The 25,617-nt window shown below is 34.6% G+C and overlaps 2 protein-coding genes across 2 annotated transcripts; one reads left to right on the top strand and one right to left on the bottom strand.

Annotated features, from left to right (window-relative positions):
* Window positions 1–58: 58 nt before the first annotated feature.
* On the bottom strand, window positions 59–25,088 carry LOC119069125 (probable ATP-dependent DNA helicase HFM1). The gene is made up of 16 exons (XM_037173023.1): window positions 24,957–25,088; window positions 24,511–24,594; window positions 24,325–24,450; window positions 24,011–24,237; window positions 23,568–23,764; window positions 23,353–23,500; window positions 22,977–23,282; window positions 22,767–22,892; window positions 5,642–5,870; window positions 3,118–3,257; window positions 2,861–3,051; window positions 2,477–2,798; window positions 2,202–2,419; window positions 2,040–2,140; window positions 1,066–1,969; window positions 59–1,011 (listed from the first exon to the last, which is right to left on the bottom strand). The coding sequence occupies exons 1-16, from the start codon at window positions 24,979–24,981 to the stop codon at window positions 285–287; spliced, it is 4,071 nt and encodes a 1,356-aa protein (XP_037028918.1). The 5' UTR covers window positions 24,982–25,088; the 3' UTR covers window positions 59–284.
* LOC119069126 (pro-resilin-like) lies at window positions 17,682–22,748 on the top strand. The gene is made up of 3 exons (XM_037173024.1): window positions 17,682–17,900; window positions 19,808–19,888; window positions 22,403–22,748. The coding sequence occupies exons 1-3, from the start codon at window positions 17,811–17,813 to the stop codon at window positions 22,529–22,531; spliced, it is 300 nt and encodes a 99-aa protein (XP_037028919.1). The 5' UTR covers window positions 17,682–17,810; the 3' UTR covers window positions 22,532–22,748.
* Window positions 25,089–25,617: the final 529 nt, after the last annotated feature.

Here is a 25,617-nt window from a genome sequence, read left to right as displayed (position 1 = left end):
GCGTAAGAGAAAATCAAGCATAAGACTTTACACAGTCGTTTAATCTTGTGACAAAGACAGAATTCCGTAAAACAATTGGTGAACATCAACTATAGTTACCATATCAAGCCGAGAGAACATCATTTTTCCAAAATAAAATTTATTTTGCAAATTATTTTCCAGCAATAATTCAGTTTTATCAAAATACACAACAGCCAGCATATAAGCTTACAGTCTGGATGAAAAAAAAAATGAAAAATTAACAGAAACAAAAAACAAACATTTTAAGTTCACCCATTTCGTTGCTACCAATGAAATCTCGACTGGGACGGAATGAAACCCCCCTGATGGGATGAAGAACCATAGTCAATTTGAGAAAATATAGAGGACGTTGGTTTTTGTTGAGATCGTCGACTCGTCGATTCAAACCAGTCATCATTCATGAAAGGATCGGTCGGTTCTGTGAAAAATGAACGACTTTCTCCACCAGATACTTTTGATACTCCTTTCGAGTAGCTGTAATATTGCGGCAAAAACGGACTTTGTGGGACCTGCGGAGCGACCTTCAGTGGGGGATGATGAGTGGATGGACCAGCTGTGGATAATTGTGGCATCTGCAATTTTTTATGAAAGTAGCTCTGTTTCGAGTACTTATGTTCGTTCAATGTCATTGGCGTTGTTTTGCCGGTTATCTTTGTCGGTTGCAAGGGACGCATCGGTTGATCCTTTGTTTGAGTCGTTTCGGTAAGAAATTCGTATGATGATGGGAGTGCGTCATATTCCAGCGAGAAGAAAAATCCTTCATTAACACTGACGTCCTTGCTTGCGTGGCTAATTCGGTCAATTCTTTCCAATTCTTTTGCAGCAGAAAAATTGTGTATGTAAAAGTCGTGGAAAGGAAATGCTGGAGATTGTCGGGTCGCTGGCGTTCGGTGCAATTTATGTTGTTCTTCAATAACATCGCACAATGAATAATTTTGGGAATTCGGAGAAGTTACAGTCTTTTCGATTGGTTTCAAGAGATGATTGTAACTGAAAATTGAAATGCATTAGAATATGTGATGGCGACGGCAAAGAATTGCGTACCTGAAATTAATGTCCTTCTTTTTGGGCATAGTTTTCTCCGACTGTATTTGAACTCGTGATGGAATCGTTTGACTTTGGCTTCCGAACATGGCCTTGATGCAGCTGGGCACATAAACGTTTTTATTGTCGTCGTTACTTTCAATTGTTTTGGGCTCATCTTGGAGGTTCGTGCTTTTGGTTCTATTTCGTGTATCCGAGGAACAATCAGCTTCATTTACTTCTTGTCTGCTGCGGTCATTGACCATCGCTTTTGGGAACGAATTACTCCGAACATTATGTATCGCTGGCAACTGATTCCCCGGTAAGTCTGATATCGGACTCAACAAATCTTCGCTTCCACCAACTGTAGCGTCACTCACACACAAACTGCTATCCTCACGCTGGACCTGGCTTAAATTTTGTAATGTCTTTGGCGGTTGTACAAACTTGAAGACTCCCTTCGTGGGCATTTTAAATTTTTGTAGAAAATCAATCGCGCTCTGTTTTGTGTTGGTAGTAATTCGATTATTCCCGACCGCTCGATTGTATTCTGTTATATCGTTGGATGTGTCGACTGCATCCGGTGGATTGTTGACTTCAGTCAAGTCGATAACGCCAATACCATCATTTTCCATCAATGCCATTTGTCTGTCGCATTCATCCTGGCTACTTTTCGCCTTCTTTCCATTTGATTTGGTGTTGGCTTTACGTTTTTGGGCTTGTTTCGGAGTACTATTCGGAGGTGCCAGGTAGTCGGAAATTTTCCGTTGCTTAGTCTGACGTTTAGTCTGAGGCTTCTCAGCAGATTTTCTTTTCGGTGCTGAAACCAAAATGGGTGCTGTAGTCTGAATGGGTTCGGGTACTTGAATTGGCAATGATCGTTCATCTGGGCGCAAATTAATGGTTTCCGATTTGTCCAAACCAACTTGAAATTAAAGCGAATGGCTCGACTCACTGTCACTATATATCAATGTAAGAACCAGGGACAAGCTTACCAATTCCATTGTGAATCAAATGAGCAGTAACTGTAGACGCTGAAGGATTTTTGAGAGAAAAAGACCGTTCAAATTTTCCGTATTTACCCAAAAAGTACTGCCTGTTAATTGAGATCGAATTAGTATTTTAAATATTCCAAAGGATCTGAATAATCTACTTACACTCGATGGTCCACGAACAGTGTCTCATTTGTCGAATCACCGACGATAAGTGTAATCCCTCTACTCGATGAATCACACACGAATTTCGGATTAACCTGTTCGACAACGATATAAATTTGTTTCTCCTCTCGTTTCACATTTACATTTAAGGTAAATTGTGGTAGAATTATGACGCCATCGAGAAAGTCCTTTCCGAAAGGTGGGCGTTTTTTCAAGATCTGCATAAAAGGAACCATGAAGTAAATTTACATAACACACCTCTTTCACACACTTACCATTTCAATGTCGCTCGGTGTCGAGTTTAAAATGGACTCGAAGGTAGTTTTTCCGTTCGTAGCTAGAACCTTTGAATAAACGTGACCAATTTTATTGAATTGCTTGAACACGTACGTTGAATTTTCCCATAAATTAGCGTGAAGACCCTTCAGCAACAGCAGAATCGATGTTAACGCAGAAAAGTTATTCTTTGTATCCAAAATAGCAATATACTCCTGTAATGCACGTCCGATCCGTTGACCGAGTTTGATCAGTTGAGAAGCTTCTTCGGTAATAGACGAGTCGTTGACGGGAATATTACCTAATACAGCTTGCATCAAGCTGTTGATTAAAAAAAATTAATATTTAAATTCAGATTCATATTTCATTCGGTAAGTTCGAACCATGAAATTTTGTCGGTGACAGTCTTTACTTTTCCCTGAATGGGGAACCGAATGCAATCGTTTTCTGGTGAGCTTTTGTTCAAAGCGTTCAAGAATTTTTTGTCATTCATTCGAAGATGGTATCCATTGGAAAAATCAGGGCACGTGATCAGTGTCCCGAAAATTTCCTGTACATTCTCTGTGCCTGTGATCTAAAATTAGTGATTTTTTTTTAAATAAAGCCAACTGCGAGTGGGTTCTTTTATCAGCGATATTACCGTTGTGAAATGTTTCATAGTTTCAAAGTTCAAGTAAAAATGTGCCATCAGTCGACCAAGTTGAGTAGCCCTCAACGAAGAATTCGTTTCTATCACCAGACCATATTTTTTCAGCTCTTCTATGGCTGTTACGCACAGTTCTGGTGAAGAAAGTAAAGAAAATAGATTGCTTCGGCTGCAGACAAAAAATAACAACAGGGGGCCTTCTTAGTTAACACTGAAAGCCTAAAATTTTCACAGCTATAGCCCAGTAGAACTGAAATTTTTGGCTTTAGTTAATTTTTCCAATTTATATTTGTATATCGTTCTATTGAAAAGGTTTTGGCTATTGCAAAGTACGTGCACCCGCCAGCCAAATATTTAAATAAATGCCAGTGCAGTACATCCTTTTAAAACTTCTTAAAACCCTAAAATTTTAAAAACCATCCTAAAATATTCTAAGACTCTTAAATGACCTAAAATGAAGGTCTTAAAAATAATGGTTGTTAACACGACTGATAACTCTATCCCAATCGAAAACGTTATTCCATCTTTGAAGCATTGTTTAAAACACTTCTGGAATCCTCCTTAAATCAGGCATCATCAATCACTAAAAAAAACTGCTAAAATCCTCCTTAAATCAAGTCTCCTAAATTCTTCAAATATGAAACATTTTAAACCGTGGGTGGGTCTGATAAATGTCGACACAGCCATAGAAGCTGTTTGAATTACGTTATACTTTTACAAGAAAAGTGTCGGAGACACCTTTCCTGTTCAACGAATTGTCGATTTTGCAACGTTGATTTTTCGAACTTAATGAAAGCGGTAAAAAAATAACTCCCATAGATCTCGCCTAGTTCCCTAAAACTATACCATGACATCTTATCATCCGCATTTTAACTCAAGCTTACAGTTTCGGGTTTGTAGCCTTGTTTTTACGAAACAAGAAACCATTTTACCTTACACAGCTTATTTTTAATTAAAATTGGTGAAGGGATATAACAAAAAAGGTAAAAAAGCAAAGAAGATCGGCAACTAATTACTCCCGAAGTACAAGCGAAAAAAGATCAACTTCTGAAAAGCCATTGATGTAATGACTCAGTCTATTTATTACTGAAATCTTCAGGGAAATCACAATTATAATTTTTGAAATGAACATTCGACAGATGCATGAATAATGCAATTTGGATGAGATACAGAAATAAAATATCTCATCAACTTGCATTGTTAAAGCGTAATCGTCAATGCCAAGGTTTCAATAATGGCATCATGCAATAAACATATTGCGATGGCATAAAGTTGTAATGTATTTTGCAGCGAAATAAACGCCAGTTGTAGTCTGATAACAAATTTTCTTAAATCACAAAAAAAAACATTTTAAAATTTATATTAAAAGTTGGAATGTGCAACGGAGAAAATGGATTTTACGACAGAAGTTTGAACGATAAAAATTGAATGTTATTGCACATTTTTTTGCCATTGTATACAATATTTAGGCTCGTACGAAGTACTGAGGACTATTACATTGAATGTATAATTTATAACACTTGCAATTTGTTACGCGAAACATTGGCAAGGTGTTAATCTACTACTGGAGATTAAGGTAAACTTTACAATCTTAACCGATAAAAATCCCTTTTTATTCAAAGGGATCAAAACCGAGCGTATTTTAAGGCAATTAAATTCTTACAAATTCCTAAATTTGAAAAGCGCTTTTCCTAAAATGCAGGCTATTTTTGGGAAATCGATTTTCCACAATTTGCCAACATTTGCTAAGATTTTCCAAAATTTTCCGAAATTTGCCAAATGGCAAATTCTAGCAAATTTTAGCAAACATTGGAAAATTTTGGCAGACTTCGGAAAATTTTAGCAATTTTAGGAAATCAATTTCCCAAAAATAGGCCCTGCTAAAATGGTACATTCAGTCACCAATACATGTTTGATGTCGTTAATAAGCCGAGGCTAGTAGCAATCGCTTTTTTGTAGTTATGTTGCTTTTCGGATACAGATGAACCCTTTACTTACAATTTCGCCGAAGTCGCCAAATTTCTACACCTATTTGCCCTGAAATTACTCACAATTTCCTTTCCAACGACACCCCGCACGACTATATGTAGCCTACATATAACTGAAAAGAACTCCATAATAAAAGTGCATGTTTTCGGTTTTTGATCATCTCCCACTTGTCACACAAGCATCGAGAAATTTTGTAAAGGTAGTTTTGGCTTGTAGGGACTCATTTTGACTGGAAATGCGACCGATTCTTGTAGGAACGTTTTCAAAACAGTCCCTAAATGCGTCATGCGTTTCGAACTGTGTAAATGTTACACTGAATGTATGTATCGCATTGGGTGTGGGTGTTACGCTAGACAAACGTTTCGCTCTAGGCATATGTATGCAACTAAAATATTTAATCGCACCAGGCTACTAACCGTACAAACTACCTAAAGGGAAACGTGTTCGTACGGGACCTATCGCTGCAATTTGCTAAAATCTAAACTGAATTTTTGTTCGTTTAAATAATATTGGAATAAACGAAACTCACCTTGCAACCTCTGTTCTACCGTTTCGACCGTTGCATTCGCCGGGAAACCATAATGTAGCGGTTTCTTAATCGCTCTAATGTACAAATAAGACGAGCGAATCCAATGGGCCACCAAATCCATATTGGACATGGTCTGCGAAACGATTTCCGAATTCAAATGCTCGATTAAATGGTTATGTAGATGGGATTCGATTGGTGCAGTGCCACTGATCAAACTCTCGTACTTGTTCTGCAATATTGAGAGATTTTTTTTTTTTGAAAGTATAACACGTAATAATAGCACAATAATAATATCGATTAGACAATCGTACCGTTTTAGGTCACATATTAAATATTTATAATAATATACGAGAGCATTATTAGAGGAGAGGTATATGATGATGATGATGACGATGATGGTATTCCGAACATATTGTAAAATGTAAATCGAATTCATATAAAATGCAACGAGAATACGACATTATTGTCAATTCGAAAATATCAAAATTATTTGGAGAGACCTTCTTTTCTATTCATTGTCTCAGCCAACAAAAAATATCTAAGTCAACTGATGCATTTCGATCGTATGTAATGTAAGGTATATAAAATACAAACAATAATAATAATAATAATAAAAAAACACGAAACAATGTATACAGAGTTTTGTTAATGGCAAACGTGATTGATCAAAATGTCAAGTGAATACCTTGCACTAGTAGAACATTTTGTTTATAACTGGAAAAGTAACCATCACTAATTCTGAAGATGAACACAATGTACATATAATAATATATGTAAAAATATAAATAAATAAAGTGCAAGCCACCATATGAGTATAATAAATTAAATTTCAAATTCTTTATGCTCATAATATTAAAGTTGCTTTTTATGTTGTATGGAATTATTTTTAGAGAGAACAGAAAAAAAGACCGTCGAATTGGAATCGATGAGTGATGCCAATTTAGCATTACATTAATAATAAAATGTACTGGCAACCATAGAGGTAGTTAATCAATATTATTTATTCAGCCATACATACTTATTCGAGCACGATTGTTTTTGCATTCATCTGTCGGAATTTCATTAACAACATTCTTGCATCATCCAGTTCCAATTATTAATTTATTTTTCAAAATATAATTAAAATTCAACAACATAATGTCTTTATTTCACACAACAATTTTTGTTTTTGTTTTAATTCTGTGTTTTTTTCTCAATGCATTACAGCTTGGCTTAGGTTTTTATAACTAATACCATCCGAAATCCGAACTCTCGAACAAAGAATTTTTTTTTTTGCGATAATTTTTTATTCTCATTTTTGTTATTCATACAAATCCAATTCATGGCAAACAAAAGTACGTGAATTGCGCCAATGAATAAATTAAACTAATTTGATTTAATTACGTAAATCCCATGTATGGGTACCGAATATATTGCAGTAAACCATTAAAAAGAAATATTTATGAAACGTTCATCTAGTGCATGTTATAATGATCATATAGAACCTACATACGCCATTTCGATGGTTTCGATGTTCAAAACTTTGGAAAATATTAAAACATATTTTCTAATTCCCTTATCGTATAAACCATAACAAATTGTATACATAATGGCAATAACGAAAAATAGCCAAGAGCTCGGGTATATTTGATGCAATCAATAACAGTGTTCTACGGATCAAATTTTTATGATTTGAAAAGGGAATAAAAATTATTGAAATGGGATATGAAGTCATATGGTTAATAGACGCAAGTACTTTGACGAATATATACTACAGACGAGCTGAACTGCGAACTCGTTTTGAAAATAGTAAAGTTAACTTTATGACAAACATATTCCGTTCATTGAGAAGTAATGTGCACCGAAAAAAGGAAAAGGTTTTTTTTTTGCTATTACATGGGGAGCGCCATTGGGGACAATATACATTGCCTATATGATAATCGAACATTTACATTGGAATCGTATAATTTACATAGGACACTTACAATGAACGCCTAGTAAGCAAGGTCCCTTAGATTGCTGTCCCGTTCTTTTCTGCGTGAGTTGTGATGTTATTCATGTACAAGTGATAAGTATATTGTACAACCTAAACCATTATATGTACATCGCTGCTGTATAAAACTACAGTTTTTTATGGACTGATTGTATTCTCCTTTTATGTTATGCTTGAAAAGTACGCGAATTTTATCGCTGTGGAATTCATGAGCCCAATGTAAATTCCATTTTATGTTTTCTTCCCAGAAATATTCTATGGCAAGGAGTGAGTGTTTATATACAGAAAAACATTTCTTCACTGTTCATCTTCTCGCACATCCCCAGAGATGCACTGTTACAATCACTTTATTCTTTTCTAGCCTTTTTTATCTACCCTATGCCATGAGCCTCTTTTGTATATTTTCTCATTTATTTCTTATTGAAATTTCAATTAATTTGTTTGCTTTGAAGTCGTTGTTTGCTTCTTTATCGAGCAATTTTCATAAATTCTTAATTCACAGAATGTTGTTTTAAAGGCAACAAAAGTAATTGCTAAAGAAAAATTCGTCTGTTGCTCTGCATGGCGGAGAGGCAGTCAAAGGTCAATTCATGAAAAATAATGAAAATACGCGGAACAATTCTGTTGGAATTAAATTCTGTAGTCAATCGTATTCAACAGAGGCGAATTGTTGATGTTTATCTTAAACATCGTGTCATTTCGAACTAAGTTCCGATTCATCTGATACATTATCACATCAACTCAACGGATCACCATGAACTCATTATATCTATCTTTCACTTCTAACTTAGTGATCAGCTACAGAGACTGCGTTTATGGAGACTGCACGTTGCAATTATGAATTATAAAACTTGTCGCGTTGAATTGATGACCAGAGTAAAACACTTGTTTTTATTTTCTTTTAATTTTGTTCATAACAAAGTCCATGCAATTAGGAATCGCTAAGAATACGGTTTCAACAAAGTTCGATTCTACTAGCGACGTGACACCAGGCCGAAATGGAAAATTGATTGTAGATTGAGAATTTACCTACAGTAAGCGACTTTGCCTTGATGCGTTACCCTGATTCGGTGGGTGTGTGAGACTTAGCATCATTTACACGAATCTACCTTGTTGAAGGATTATTTCGCTGATACCAAATCCATAAACTCACATGGTTTTCGATTCTTTTTTTTACTTCATACTCCCTACTTCTTAAAATATGGCGGGTCACAGTGTCACACTTAATGGCAGCTCTTACTTCAGGACAACGTTCTATATAGTCGTTCTTACTTCTTGGTCCCAGGGGACTTAACGTCAGGAGTGGCATAAAAATATCCTATAATCATCGTTACCAACAACTCTTCTCTCACTTTTACATAATCCACGTTTATACCCGTGACGATAAGTTGAATACCTTTTTTTCGTTCCGATTGAATTTTTCTTCAAAAGATTGAATTTATTTCTTTTGATGTTAAGAATACCATTTCACACCTCAACACACACCATCCGAAACTGTATTGTAGACAAGCGTCTTCATAATTTAAATACCACACCACATTCAATACGATTTTCATATCAGATAGATCAAGCAAAAAAAAAAGTCATTCGTGAAATTTTTACAAATGATGGGAACGACATCAAAAAGCATCCCAGTGACTTTATAAGAGTTATTGCATAGAATAATATAAAATATCAATATTTGACATTCAATTAACAAATCATATCGTAAATTACATGTTTTCATCAATTCATGGGAAGGAGTGTAAACAGAACATTGGATGCGATTTTTTTTCCTGCATTTGAGCCGCGAAAAATGTGTTGCATTTTTACCGGGCTTCAAGAATGAGCTCGAATTAACGAATCAATCGCATTTCCTACACTTACAATGTTAGCTTGGCGTTAATGTCTTCATAAAAAGAATTTTTCATGAGAAAATATTCGATCTGATAAATAGTTTATTAAAAATTTATAAAATGAATATAATACAAAATGAAGTGGTAGTTGGTTGGTTATAACAATAAAAACTACAATTATCTTGAGTAATCATATGGTTAGACAAACATTTCGAATTTTTATATGCTTATTTGCTGGCTATATGCGCAATTTGAGTAAAAAAAGTTTTGTTTTAGTTAAAAATTATTAAAATAATAGAAAAAAAACGAGCATCATCAGCAAACATGGAACTGTACTGAGAAAATCGTGCCATTTAACTAGTTCCAAATTATTGTTTGAAACGATGTTCGTCGGAGATAAATTAGATTTTTTTTTTGGAACTCGTTTTGAAGGACCATTGTCTTTAGCTTAACAACCGATTTTCCACACTATCACTATGAGATGTTCAAAAACTATGGAAGGACACGTTCTCAACCCTCGAACACACACACGCACTATAGTTTTCCAAGCAACGAAACTTACAATCGAACTTAGAAAGCCCGTTAAGCTAACGGAACCGTTTGTTTCTGATCAGTCTCAGATTTATCACAACACACAAAATGATAAGATTTTCGAACAGGACAACATAAAATTTTCGAAATCCGTCTATTCTAGTTATTCTGTAGCGAAACAACTAAGATTAGCCCAAAAAAGACGAATTTTCAAAATACGTCTATGTAAACTGATTCTGTGGCGAAGCTAGTAAGATGAACACAGAAACGGAAAATCTTTCCAAACTTCAGTGCGTGTATTTTCGATGATAACTTCGTATCCGCGTCCTTTATGGAAAAAGTCCATCTACGAACTTGAAAATTTTTTTTCCTACTAAAACCAAAATCTCCTTGGTTCAGGATTTTCCAAGTTATGTAGCAATCAAAACCAATCTAAAATTTATTTGGGAACATCTCCACCATCATTTAGGTCGACATTACGAACTTGACCTCGACAAATTTATTCCTCGTCGAGTGAAAAAAAAAAGTTTCACAATCAGTTCAGAATTTCTCAACAATAAGTTCTATCAAAAAAAATTAAAAAATGCTTCTTAGAATTACTTCCAGATCATTAGTCCAACATTGACTATCTACGAGCTTGACCTCAGGAATTTTATTCCTATTCGATTAAAACCAAAATTTCCATAATCGCTTCAGATTCACTCAATTTATCGTGCCATCAAAAATCAGGAAAACAATTCTTTCCCGAATAACTCCCTGAGCATTAGGTCGATTTTGTTCATCTACGAGCTTGACCCCATTTATCACTTCGCGACGCAATCACTACTTAGTCGAAGATATAATTCCAAGTAGTCTTTTTTGTCGCATTTATAATAAATTCCTTTCGAACAAAAAAAATCCAAGCAAAATACAAAGAGAAATTTAAGAATGGAACTATTGTACCGTAGAGCATATATGCAAGGTGAAGAGAGTTGCACTTGCTAGAAAAAAGTGGAACTATTGTAACGCTGCATATGCAACGTGAAGAAAGTTCCACTGTTCTTAGTTCCACAAATAAGGTGTGTCTGAAAGAGTAGTGGAAGTATCTTCATCTTGCATATATGCAGCGTTACAATAGTTCCACTTTTTCGAGTTAGAACTTTTAGATATCCAGGACTCTGAATTCTAGAAAGTGAAATTATTGTAACGCTCCATACATGCAAAGTGAAGAGAGTTCCACTTTTTTTAATTCCACGAAAAAAGTGAAACTAAAAAAATGGAACTATTGAAACGTTGGTCGAAACTGCTTAAAATAAACCGTCCACAACAGATGCGTATACAACTTTTCATGCTGAGGGCAGGCATGAGCGCCGCCGAAAATAAGCCGCCGATCAAGCCGCCGCCGGCCATTTTTGAGCAAGCCGCGCCGCAGCCGAGCCGGTGCCAAAAACACGGCTCAAGCCGGCTTGAAACGGCTGGAAAATGAAATAAAGATTTCGAAAGGTGAATGGGTGAAATAATTTTGAAAACCGAGGTTCCTGTTGATCCTAAGCAGCTCAAGTACATTTTGAATTTTTTTTCAAAATTACAGTGAACGACATCTCAAATGTCTCACTGTCAAATTTTTCTGAGAATTTTATTGTGTCATTGCAAATTTACAATGACATTCTCTGAAAAAAATGACAGTGAGACATTTGAGATGTCGTTCACTGTAAGAAAATTTTGAAAATTTTCTTGAATTTTCATGAATTTTCCAGAATGGTATATTACGTCCTCGCTTCTAAGTTTGTTGTTTTGGCAAGTATGACCTTTGCGTAACGAGCCGAAGGCGCACAATCAGTTAATTCACAAATTTGAGAAAACTTTATCGATCTTTGCGAATTTTCTCGATTTTTTTTTCTTTTCAATTTTTACTTGATTTTCGTGAGCTTTCGATTTCTTCTCGAAAACCATTTTCTTAATGAGTTAAATGAGTGTACCGGAGCATGATTTTCCATTTAGTTCAAGTTTTGAGGCAATAAAACTTGACGTGTTAGTGAACCTTAGACTTAGAGACTTGCTTGTAACAAGACCAGTTCCACTTGCACTTTGAACAACCTAATCTACCTACATTTTCGCTTTCCGTACAATTTCATTTTCATGCTTACTAGTTCATTTTCCATGAATTTATCTAAACGTTTTTATTTTGAAAAAAAGTTAAAAGGAACCTCCAGCCGAGCCGCTTTAAGCCGGCTCAAGCCGATTTTTTCGCCGCCGCCGAGAATTTTTTTTTCTGCTAGCCGCCGCCGAGGTTTCTCCGTCGGCGCTCATGCCTGATTGTAAGGGTTCAAATTACGAGAAAAATCCGAAATATATGCCCAAGACATGAAAATAACTAATAACTAGTGTAAAAATGAGGGCAATCATGGTCTTTAGGAAATTCCGCGAGAGTATTATGCAACCCGTCCGATTCGACAATTTAATGTGGCTGGTGTTGAGATTTTCCGTTAACATTACATTTTCGTTTATGGTATAATTGAAAATTTTAGTAGAATGTAAATGTTTTACGAGGAAACCAAAGTGACGAGAATTACTTGAAAGGCACAAAACAATAACGAAATTTCCGTTCAGATGGTTTGTTCTAATGTTCGTGCATGTTATGGCATTCGTCTCACCATGTACGACCGAATAGAAAACATGCTGGTTGGAAACAGCTGTAACAATTTTCGATTTGTTCTCTATTGTAATTTCTCTTGTAATTCAAGCTTTGTCTTCAATTCTGATTTCCTTTTTATTTGAAAGATTGGGGTTAACTGCCACAGATTGATTAGCATTCGCTGATGTTCCTACAATATTTTCGATAAATCCATATTATCATAGCAAAATATAAAACGCAACATCCTCAAAATTTAATCAGATGATTTTAAAAACATCTTCCAAACATTTTTTCGTTGCGGTAACATCAATATGAAATACTGATAGCGACTGAATGAGAAACACGTAAATGCACTCTTCACAACGAACATTCATTTTAAGTTTAGACACGATTCGACACCGAAAAACTCATTCCAATAAAATAGATATTTGAATTTTTCAAGTGTTACATTTTTTTTGTGCATCGATTAACACCAGTCAGTGAAAAAAAAAATACCGGGACCAACCATTACCGTTGTTACACTTAGAGTAAGGATGAGTCTGGTAATTTCTCAACTGATTTCTAATATTGAAAGTCTAACTGTTTCGTATTGAGACTTTGTGTGAAAAAACACCAAGTTGGTTCGGTCACTCATAAGGAACTTATTCGAAGAAAATGTTTCGGTTACTTTTCCGAAAACTTACCACTACAAGTACTAATTCTAGAATAGTTTCTAGAGCATGGTTATGCCAATTAAGGCATTTTTTTTGTAGATTGGATAGCGCTAGACTCCATTCGCCCGCTACACAATATAGTTCTTGTTTTTGTTAATTCAGTAGATTCGGCTGAGAAAATAAGATCTTTGATTACTGAAACTACTCCCACACAAACAACCTGACTACAAGAAGCAAAACAAGAACAAACCAAAAAAAAACGTTTCAAATCCAAATAAAATCTTTATGCACTTTCTGCTCGTGTTTCGTGTAAAAGTTCACAAAAAAATTTTTAATTTGAGGTCATGTTGGAACATAAATTACATATGCCTGAAAACAGTGCTGTGGAGGAGCGATTTTTCTTTTATTTATTGAACAGACGAACGAAACACTGTGTGAGATGTATAATTCCTCGTGAGAAAATAACTTGCCTGCTCGCATAATATATATATTTATGCAAACGAACGAACGAAGTGTAAGGAACCTACATAAAAATTATTTTGGCAATTTGATTTATTATACGGAAGACTGGTAATTGTACGTTGTATGCGTTACACACGACAGATGGGTGGCTTATAGAATGATTTTCTTTTTAATTATGTTCTTGCAAGCATAGACAAAATCGAAATGAGTATAGCTGACTGGTCTGACTGTTGTTACTTGAAGTGTAACACATTTATGAAACATAAAGTCGAACATAACCACCAGTGATTTTGTTAACAATGCTTTGAATGTTTCTACCTTTGACAACAAGAATGGACACCAGTGAACTATTTAGTACATAGTGTTACTGAAATTGCATGTGATTTTTAGCTCAATCCAAACAAGTTTTATCGTCTTTATTATACTAAATTTACAGCATAGCCATAATTACTGAAGAGATCTCTTCTTAAGTGGAATTTAGTTAAATAAAATTGTTGTGTTTAGGTTGTATAAACAGAAATTTGTAAAATTATCGCTTTTTCAATAAAAGTGTGTATTTGTTTTTTGATGTAATAATGCGTTATGGAGGCAGAGGCACAGAGTAAAATTACAATTTCATATAAAACATGCATAAAATAAATAAATAAAATAAATTGTTCGCATTGATTGAGAATCATCAATTTTATTATTATGCAAAAACTTGGATCGAAAAAGTGTAAATTGTAGTTTTGTAAATGGCACCACTTACAACACCTAACATTCCGCAAGCAAAATAAAGAGCTGCGACAGAAACTGTACTAAGGGTGTTCTTATCAGTCGTTCTGTGCATTGAACGAAGAAACAGAAATTTGGTTGGTTTTTAAGTGGTACCATTCACAGGGTTTTCCTACAACAATTCCACTTCATAATATTTTTAATGATTTTAATTCAATGATCCAGTTAGGTACCGTCCAGACCCGTTCCCCTGCGTACGTAAAAATGTATAGAGAAAATTTCAAAATTGTTACACTTTTGTAACACTCTTTGAAGCGTGCGTAATTTGTGAATGACTCTATAAGCAGGACCTAGACAGGGGTAAATTTTTGTGCAAGCCTGTCTCTAAGCGTGATGTTTGTAAATGAGACATTAAGTCTGAAACCGATTAAGATTGGAGACTGGTCGACAGTTGACTTGAGAGTAATTTGCTAGTGCGTCCTGTTTGGGACGTATGTAAAAGTATCATGCATGTGATGACGGCATCACTGATGATACATGTAAATGTAAAATAAGTTGGCATCATAAATCCAATAGACATTGAGTTATGATTCAAATTTTATTGATGTTAAAAAAATGCTAAAGAGATGTCGGCTATAACTATGATTTACTACAAAAATTATAATTGTAAAACTCAGCATTTATAACTATGTGAATGATTAGTTTTGAGAAACTTTAATACCACACCACATAGTTTCAGCCGAATAATTATCGGCTCTAGACAAAAAATCGAAAATATTCCGATAATACAACCAAGCTTCGAAAAAAAAAATATTCCAGCAATAGCTATACTCATTTCCCCCTTTGTATTTTCTATCGTTTTTCAGTTATGGAAATTAGTGCATTTTGTTGTCAATTCTACCCTCTCTAGCAAAGCTTCTAATCATTTGTTATTCCCTTGACTGTAAGTGATGGGTTTTACAAAAACAAATACACCGTACATAACACGTTCACTATGATTAAAAATGTGTTGAAATGTGATGAAAAAACCTAAAATGTTAAAATTTTGTGCCCTTTGTTAACACGATAACTGGGGCAAAGCTCAACCACGAGTTTAATTTTTATTGAAGACATTCATCATTTTATAGACAATAACGGTCTAATATGAGCATAAAACCAGGACAGTAACAGAAAATGAAGCTGTGAATCAAAAATTAGTATCGTTTTATAACGTCTCAAGACTTTACAAAGATTTTCAGTAAAACAAAACAGAATTAAATTATTAATGAGAGATTTAGACCGTTCTTAATCAACCAATAAATCATTACCAATACAACATCTATTAAGAAGTTCAGGTTCAGACAGTCAATGAATCTGACCCACCCAACAGGTGGGTCCTAGTCGACTGTAGGTATAGAAATAAGCAATGACATCCGGTTAACGTGGTTTTATCTAGGAAAATGTATGCTACATTAAATGAAGTCAAAGATTTGTTTTTCTTTTAATTAGGCAAATTAAACAAATGAAGTACAAGACTCATTACAAAATTTCAAGAATCGTAACGAATTTTCGGGGACTGGTGCATTTGGCTTTAAGTTAAATACCTATTAATCTCTGTAATTTAAAACGGCGATAATCCTTCAGGAATGAATAAAAAATCGATTAAAGGAATATTAGTAGATTATGCACCGCTGTCCCAAATATTTATTTTGACGATTTGGAAGTTATGTCGCGCAACTGTACTGAGCCGAAAGTGCATAAATCCAAATCGTTAATAGTTATTTATGACATCGAGTGCGAAGAACTTTATTAGTCTCTAGATGTGTAATGATAACACGAGGCCGTAGGCCGTGTGTCATAATACACATCGTTAGCCTAATCAAGTACTTTGCACCGAGATTCATACAACGTTTTATGCAACAGAGCGATCTAAAATTCGCAGTTTTCGAACATTATGATCTCGAGTTGCATAAAATAATTATTTTGGACAGACGAGCAAACGATTCATTGGCCGAGAACAGGTATATCAAGATAATCAGTTTAGCACTAGAGCGATAAATGCGAGGTTATCGTTCTCGGCAAATAACCATTCTTAACTCCACTCAAATATAGATTTCAATCTTCAATGTAAGGTTAGCGGAATGTCATTTGCAGGCAGTTTTTGTTTCTTTTCTAAGCATTAAATCAAAAGAAAATCATTGATCGTTCAAGTGGTAGCTGTAAACTATATTGATATGAGACGGACATAAATAATTTTTTCGTAAAAAAAATAATGAAGAAGTCATTCGAAGTGTGTGTGTATATGGATGTGAATTATAAACGTGCATAAATCGAGATTAATCAGCACAATAATCATAAATAACATGCAAGTGAGCAGAATATCACATATTCAATTTCAATAAATTATTATCTCATCTTATAAGTTTAATTAAGTGTATAAATTATACAATAATTTCAATTTAATACATTTAAAAAGATTTATGCAAATTTACTAATAAATTCCAAATAAATTTTATTTTTTTAACGTAAATTCCGTTGCTCAATATAAACTAAAAAAAAACATTTTCTGTTTTCGCTATTTTATTGTACATTTTACATTAAACCAACATTAATAGTAAAATAAGTCGTATTATACATATCTCTTCATATTGTCGAACGTAATTATAATACACATAACAGGTCTTATGCATTCCCTCTCATGAACTAAATTAAACGAAAAAAACAAAGATATTTCTGAATTATAAGAAGCCTCACCTAGCCACGATCCTGAAGGTTAAAACTACATCATAGAGGTATATTACCGAAAAAGAAAAACATCAACCAAACGAAACATTAATACATAATCAAAACGTAAACTCTTCAACCAATATTTTTGTCTGGTGAGGTGACCTATACCGTTGGATTTTGCCACACAACATTCATATACAATAATACTTTTTCAAAATTCAGTAGATTTTTTTTAAATTTTTTTTATATTTTAATTTTGTGAGTTTATACAAATGCAATACTCCACGAATAATTCAGATCTCCTACCACATTTTAACCAACCATGTTACTTGTATTGTGGACCCCTACCTTTGCCGGTGCATTCGCTCATCTCGTCTCTTCGTTAAAAAGTAATGAAAAGTACAAGAAATAAAAACCAGGTGACTGATGTGTCTCTGTATGGAAAAAACTCTCAAATGGTATAAACAATAATAATGTATAAAGATGTGTACACCTTTGACCTGAGCGAAACATTTTTAATGTCCCATACTATATAAAAGGCTGTAATCTTTCGGTTTGCAATTTAGTAGGATTAGAACGGATAATCGACGAACATAATTTTTTTTTTGGATTGTACTGTTAATTGTGTGAAGTGTACATATAGTTTTCGTTTTTAATTTAATTTTTTAATTTACAATTCAAAATGTGGAAGTACTTAGCAATTTTGGGATGTATTTTATTCGTGGCCAGTGTGCATTCAGCACCACAAGCACCAGCCGAAGCACCACAGCCGGTAAAGGAAAAAAAAGAGGATTTACAAAATAATTTTAACTTGGATGCTGAATTCGTTTCCTTAATCACAAAATTTTAAATTTTTATTTTAAATTCATCAAAAATGTTCTATGAGAGTGCATGAGAGTGATTTCTGAAAGAATTTACTAATTTTTGTCCAACAGCATTTAAACATTTGAAAAGATTTTTTTTGGTGTGAAACAACTAAAGTTTTTGGTGGATTTTACTGATATCAAATCAAATATGTTAGAACTGAAAATGGAACTCATATATGGAATATAACTTAACTCTTCTGTAACGAATAATATCCCGAATTCATTTTTTTTTAAATACATCTGCCCATCTTCAAAATCATTAAATTAAATTAAATATGAGCTGGTCATCCTGTTTAGAAAACAGCTGTGACACTCAAGCTATATGTTAAGTAAAAGAATTGACAACATAAACTTTATAATGTTGAAAGGTTTTTCTGGGTTTCGAAGAGCCATAAACCCCTTAGTGACATATTTTTGTCAGAGAGACAAAAAATGAGCCATTATGGCTACTCAAGTTGCTAAGTTCTATGGGTCAGTAAGTTTATTTGGATTCCGGTCAAAGTCGAGCTTCAAATATGATTAACTCGGGTTGGACCAGGTTCGTACGGGTTTCGAAAAAAAATGTTAACGTGCTCACACATCACCTGCCCTGCAATCATACATCAATCTAAGAACTGTTAATCTGATAGATGCGATTGATAGAACAAGTTTTAACAGAGCAATATTGCTCCTTCAAATACTACGTTCCAAGCCCATAAATAATGTTGCAAGTTTGCATAGACATTTTAAATTAAACTTTCATCAAGCCTACACATTTTTACTTAAAGTTTACGTACAAAATCGTCCCAGTGAGAAAAAAAATGCGTCACGTTTGCCGACATCATATTTCACTTAAATTCAGTTCTTTCCCTCGGAAAACAAATTGTAAAACATTCCCCTATTGCAAACACAGATGAGACCAAATTCGAAAAGAAATCCAGCAACGGGTTTAAGATAAAAAAAATCCTTTGGTCAAAATTGCAGTCACGTAAAAGTTACGAGAACTGTGAGATCTTGATATATGTGTATATAACAATGTCGCGGGTACACTCTCGAGGGGAATAGCAGGCCTTTTTCATGGAAAAGAATTTTCTTTATCGGAAATTTATGTGAAAAGGTACACAACACAGACTGGAATCTACCACTTAAATTCAAATAGGACGAAAATTAGCCGGATTCTCCGTGCAAATTCTGTAATTTAATTATTAATTGTAATTATAACTTAATCCAGCATAATAACATTAATTCGAAGCAATTAAATTAAATTTAGAGGTTGCCATTACCAGTCATGCATCCATATTATGTTTGACTGCATTCGACTGAATGTGCATCCATAACATTGAAATTTTTTTTTTCGAATTCAGACTTTGAGATTATGGAGATGAATTATGGAATAATTAGCTGTAGCAATCAATTTTAACAATCAGTTGTCAATTAACAATTCAATAATCAACTTTGAATGGCATTTTTCAATTAACTGCTAGCATTGGACACGAGTTGAACAGTTCCGTATATAATTGAGTCATTCCGAATGGAAATTATTTTATTTGCTAGCAGGACTAAGCGTTTATTTCCTGTTTGTAGATTTAATGTGGTGTACTACATTGCACAAGAGGCCAAATTGATTTTTTGTTAAGTAGAATTGGTTACATAGTTTGGAAACGGGTTGCAAATAAAATCCTTTAAGTGTCGAAATGGGCTCAGGTGATTGCCCATTCAGTCACTTTGAGCATTTCGTTTTCACTAGGGAATTACTAAAGAAATTACCCGAATATTGGGACTACCAACTGAGAGTGTGATCGTTTTACTATTTTTTTTCTCTTTCTTTTCACAGTATGAATATCAATATGAAGTAAAGGATCCTGAAAAACAACTCTTTTTCGACAAAAGTGAATCTGGTGATGCTGCAGGAAAGGTGAGTGTTTTATGATTGATAAAAATATTACTAACAAACAAAATGTTAAGAGGATTAAATTGCATCGTTTGACTGACTACTGAACGAAAGAAAAAAAAAAACTTCAGCACTAACTTTCTTAACGACTTCTATATTACCCAGACATTTCAATTCAAAGTTTGAAAATTAAACACGACATCTACTTTAAAACTGCATGGATGTCCTTAAAGTTGAACAAAACTTTCTGTTAAAAGAAAGCATGAAGAGCGAAGCTATACATTAAAATTCATAAAAATCTAAATAAAAAATAGCTTCGTCCATGATACAAAAAAACATTTCCATTGTTTTGTGTAGCTTCAACTTTTTTTTTGTAATTTTATGAGTATGGTCGGGGAAGGACGAATGGAATCAAAAAGTAATTGGAAAGAAAAGTTTGCTGTAAAACAGTATGGCAACCTATCTTCACCATCATTAAACTTCTCAACTTACAGTTATGATGGAAGGACGGGGTGATTAAAAGTAGTTCGGAACTCTAGCGACTCTGTAACAATCAATTGCTGTTATATTTCCCAAGACTACTAAGGGTCATCAACTCGTTCAATTACCACAACCTGCAACTTATTAATAAAAGCAAAAGAAAATTATTTTCCATTGTTGATTTTACAAAAAAATCCGAAATTAGGGAACGCAGTACACAAACGCAGGGAATATTTTTGGGAAATATTTTTCCAATTTTTTTCTCTAAATTTTCCGCTTTTTCTCAAAATACTCACTATTTTTACGAAAAACATTGGAGAAAATATTTTATTTTGTTTGGAAAAATTGGGGAAATGCTTTTCAAACAGAATCGCTGAAGAAACTATACATCGAATGATTTTGTGGGAAATTTTTGCGGGCTCTGCTAACATTACAATCCTCACCGCAATTTAATTCGATGTGTAATACGACAAGAAAAATGTTTTCGAGGTTTTTTTCCTTCGCCAGTGTACAACCACATGAACATTTCAATTTAATGTTAAAACTGTCCAGGTAATTTATCGATTTTTTTTTGCATTTTGTTTTAAAATAACATCGAGCATTAGCTGAATGATATTTGAAAAATAAGTATTATTCATGAGAGATGAAACCATGTGCCTATATAGACTAAGACTCTATTACATGCAACTTGTGTAAAGTGATTGTGATTATGCAAGCATTGAAGCAACTGCATTATTATTTTGTATTATTGGTCGGTTTTGCGGTACGGGAACAATGGCAATATAATAAATTTATTTCGGATTTTATTTTACAATTTACAACATTTATTGCATCAATAAATTCGAATGATTTTTCAATCATAATGGAAGGTATTTAAACAATCCTGTTGCTAACGGCTAATATGGTATACCATATGAAAAGAATTTTAACTATACTTGCATCGCGATTTCTTAAGCTCAAGGTTAAGAGCCATTAAAGAAAAAAAAACCTAAAAAGAATTCTGGAATATCGAATTCAATCAGGAGACAGTTTTTGATCGAAATCAGTTGGCTTTTCGTTCAAGGCCGGCTTTGGGGATGGTGTTTTTTTCCAAGATTTGGTAATGGACTTTAACCCAAAAAATCCATTAAAATCGTCTGATTCGTGATAATTTTCACAGTCTGTCTCTAAATTAAACTGTTGAATTGATGATAATTAAACTCCTGGAAGGAATTCACTGAAATGTTTTCTCAAAATTCAAAATCGTTTAAATTTTAAATGGGAAAATAAACCATCAGGGAAGTCAGTTGATATTTTTGTATTGCGATATTGAATCTTCGGTATTTTGACTAAGTAAGACCTTTCGCAGATAACTCTGAGCGCAAACGGTTTTTGCCAAAGTTTACCGCGTAGAATCCAGACTTACACTCACGGAATTTTGAAAACCGACACATTTTCTGTTTCGAGGTTTACTGGTTTTTTCGGGTTTTTTGTGAATTTTGCATGTATTTTTATATGGAGGAATCAGAAACTCAAGTAAAACACAGAAACAGAAAATGTGTCGGTTTTCAAAATTCCGTGAGTGTAGAACTTAGAAGGTGATGTAAGAAATTCATTTGATTCTAATTTGCATAATTTTCCATGTTTACAAATGAATTGTGACCATAATAAGGGTATGTGCATTCACATTGCAAAAACTCACGAATTCTCAGTTTTGTTACCATTTTTATATTTCATGATTTCATTCTTCATTCTTCACTTCTTTATTTAACAAAATTTAAATGGTCTGTGGAAATAAAAAGTCGGAAGAAACGAGTAAATGTCTAGTTGCTGTTAGTGCAATAAACAAATACATTTTTGCGTTACAAGTTTTGAAAACTCATTGGAAAAAGTTTGCATCTGTTGATTTCATCATGAATATTTAAATGAAATTCACATTCCAACAGTTTATACAGTTGGACCAAGTCTGACCTTCAAAATGACTATGAAACTTGAACTTGAAAGCAGAACAATTTCTAAAACCAACATTTATGTATCACTAACACTAATGGCATTCTTCTAATTACGTTTCATCATTAGGTCACTGGTAAATACTCGGTTTGGCTTCCCGATGGTCGTCTAATGACCGTTGACTACACAGTGGATGGTGAAAGTGGTTTCGTGCCCAAGGTATCATTCCAAGACAACGCCAATCCACTTCAAGGATAAGACAATGCGTTTGAATCAACCCACCATACGATTCAAATTTTATTTTAAAATTTACAAAACAAAACAAAAAAAATTTTGATACTCAAAAGGACCACCAATTCGGACGATAAAATGATTTTCTTGTATTTTTTGTGCTATAATCCATTTTAAGCGAATGTGTAAATAAAATATTTGCGTACAACATAAAGAAACCCCCTTAAATAAACGAAGAAAAAAATTTCTAAACGAAACTTACCACTTTGGTACTTTGAGTCATAATAACAGCAACGCCATGATCATCGAACTGCGGTCGGCCAGCTCTACCGATCATTTGTAAAACAACAGCCTCTGACAGTTCATGAACGGCTCCAGACACCAGCATCTGTCGGATGATCAAAAGAATGGAATGAGTTTTTACTGTGACTTCCATCCAACACGGAACAGCAGAGTCATGCGCTCATAATACCTCTGTCGATTTGATAACGGTCAGGTATGCGGGTAAATTGACTCCCATGGCCAATGTATTTGTTGAAAAGAGAATTGGTAGCGACGCCGACCGAAAGTATTCCTCAATCAATTTCTTATCGCTGACGCATAAACCAGCATGGTGGAAAGCGACCCCACTCGATACCGTCTTACGCAGTTTTACGTCTTCAATTTGACTGGATAATGTCAGTATTTTTTGCCGTTGTTCGTCGGACAAATTCAATCGTACCTTGTCGATGATGGTTGTTGCACCCATTTCAGCACTACGCCGTGAATTGCAGAAGATCTGTTTTGTGGAAGGAATCGGTAAATTTCGGGGAAAGGGTTTACAGGTCGACGACTGTGTTTTCGTTTACCAGGGCGGGCTTATTGTTCGAGTATTTCTCGATGATTGGTGGAAGCTTGTATGTGAGGCTCATGTCAAAACGAAACGGCGTTGAATTGTAATACGGATAGCCAAGAACGTGCCGTTCCAATTTGACGGGGCGTAAGTCCTCAGACACTCTAAAAAACAAGATTCGGAAGAGTTTAGACTAAATTTTCGTAATGCCTGTCACGCTCCTTCACTTACTTATGGCAAATTGTATTATCCTTGTCGTCCAACCATGATGCCAGATCATCAATGTTGGGAATGGTTGCCGACACTGCAATAAATCTAATTCGATCGGTCGAATCATTCTGCTGGTTCAATTTCAGTCGAGTAGTTTTCATACGCGACACAACCGCTTCGAGAATAGGCCCTCGTTTGTCCTCGTTGAGCAGATGAACCTGAATAGAAGGCAGTGTCAAGGTTTCAAATAAAACGATACCAAGCCATACGAATTCATAATCCTAGCACCGCCAATGGTGTCACATATTCAGAGCACATAACTCAATCAACTGGAAGCAACGACATGATGCATGTAACACCATGACAACTATGATAAATAATGCATCTAACCGACATAATAATGTACTTCGGTGGGGTTTAAATTGTGATTGTGGATGTTGTAAACGCTTCAAAAATGAAATTACCTCATCAATCATCAGCAACTTGATGGCTCTCATATAATCACAAGCGTTCCATTTCCGACTCAATGAATCAAATTTCTCCGGCGTTGTGACAATAATGCTAAACTTTGATGTGTTCAAATCAAAATCGTTATCGTCACCCGTTACCGATCCACAGAGCACACCCAGTTGATCAAATTTTAATTTCCAGTCAGCGGTAATTTCATTGCACAGGGCTTTGATTGGCGCAACTGTATGTGGGTTAATGGAAATGGTGTTGTTGTTACGGGCAATTTTATCTTGTTGATTCGGTCAGAATTTGATGTGGAAAAACTCACTGTAAATTATCTTAAATTCGTCTTTGTTGGCGGCCTCGTCGATTTTTCTCAGCAATCGAACGATTGCCAGTTCCAAAATTACAGTCTTTCCAGACCCTGTTGGGGCGCTCACCACAATCGATTTATCTGTAATTTCGTTGAATCGTTGGTCTGGAAAATAATTTTAAATTACTCGAGAACAGGTACCTGTTTGAAGAACTTTATCGATTATTTCCGATTGCATTCGATTAAAATTAGCAAATTTTTCGAATATGTGTCGATACTTGCTCGCTGTGATCAGCAATTTTTAAAATGGTTAAGGTAAAATTCTGGTGCTATAGTCTCAAACCCGAAAAATTGAGTGAACCTTTGAGTTTGAAGGGAAGTTTGAAAAAAGCCTCAAGTAAAAACCTTTCCAATTTTAAAATCCTCAGAAATCGTTCAGAAATCTAGTTATTAACCAATTACAAGACCAGCTATGGGTCCCTAACGCTCATTAGCAGTCAACCAATAAGGTGCTTCCCATTTCAAAACTAATAATAGAACGACATTCCAAGATGTCGGTGCGAGAGCTTTTTGGTTTGGTCAATTTTTCGGTTAATAAACAACGAAAATTAAATTTAACAGCAAGAGGCTGCATTTTTAAAGGATACGGATTTCTTGTACTGATCGCTGCATTTTATTTCGATTTAAAACAGTTCCATTTAGCTCGAGTTAATTGAGTACTGGCCACAGACGATCAGCATGATCAGCATCCACAGACGAAAATGAAAAGCTAAATAATTGGTTAGATGTCACTTTTTCGAATGATTTAAAAGTTTGCAACCCAATTTCATTCAAAGTTTTTAGCGGTTAATTCGAAAAACTAAAATAAAAGTGGCGTAGGTAGGTTTAGTCCAAGGTTGTATACTTTGGAGAGGACACGCAGATGCAGATACGCGGGTTACACACCACGTTACATACAAAAAATTCACCACGCCATACAAATTCAATTTTGGTGAATTTATTTGTATGGAAAAGGTGTGTTCCCGCGTATCTAATAAAATGGCGATCTGCATGACCTCCCCAAAGTATACAGCCTTGGGTTGAGTCATTGCAGTCAAGTACAGATGAATAGTTTTGTCTCCTCCCCATAATTATCGATTAGTTATCGTTTCAGTCTTCTTTAAAAATTGGTTTGGGTAATGTTTTGGATTGTGCATGAAAATCAATCGCTTGCTGACGAGAAAATATCTCGGTCTAGCTAAATCGGAAATGGCCACCCTTATTGAAATTCAATTCATTATGCTCACACAAGATGTGGTTTTAAAGTGC

The sequence above is a fragment of the Bradysia coprophila genome, assembly GCF_014529535.1.
Source record: "Bradysia coprophila strain Holo2 chromosome X unlocalized genomic scaffold, BU_Bcop_v1 contig_26, whole genome shotgun sequence".
NCBI lineage: Eukaryota > Metazoa > Arthropoda > Insecta > Diptera > Sciaridae > Bradysia > Bradysia coprophila.
The sequence above is the reverse complement of the archived record's forward strand: the minus strand, read 5'-3'. Positions and strand labels throughout refer to the sequence as shown.

What these genes read in the sequence shown, in the direction of transcription:
- LOC119069126 (XM_037173024.1), top strand. Translation starts at nt 17,811, where the DNA reads ATGTGGAAGTACTTAGCAATTTTGGGATGTATTTTATTCGTGGCCAGT. An exon ending in CAGCCGAAGCACCACAGCCG is followed by an intron (nt 17,901 to 19,807) that starts GTAAAGGAAAAA and finishes TTCTTTTCACAG; the next exon opens with TATGAATATCAATATGAAGT. An exon ending in CTGGTGATGCTGCAGGAAAG is followed by an intron (nt 19,889 to 22,402) that starts GTGAGTGTTTTA and finishes TTTCATCATTAG; the next exon opens with GTCACTGGTAAATACTCGGT.
- LOC119069125 (XM_037173023.1), bottom strand. Translation starts at nt 24,981, where the DNA reads ATGCAGCGATCAGTACAAGAAATCC. An exon ending in CGAACAATAAGCCCGCCCTG is followed by an intron (nt 23,283 to 23,352) that starts GTAAACGAAAAC and finishes TCCACAAAACAG; the next exon opens with ATCTTCTGCAATTCACGGCG. An exon ending in GGTAGAACAGAGGTTGCAAG is followed by an intron (nt 3,258 to 5,641) that starts GTGAGTTTCGTT and finishes TTTCTTCACCAG; the next exon opens with AACTGTGCGTAACAGCCATA.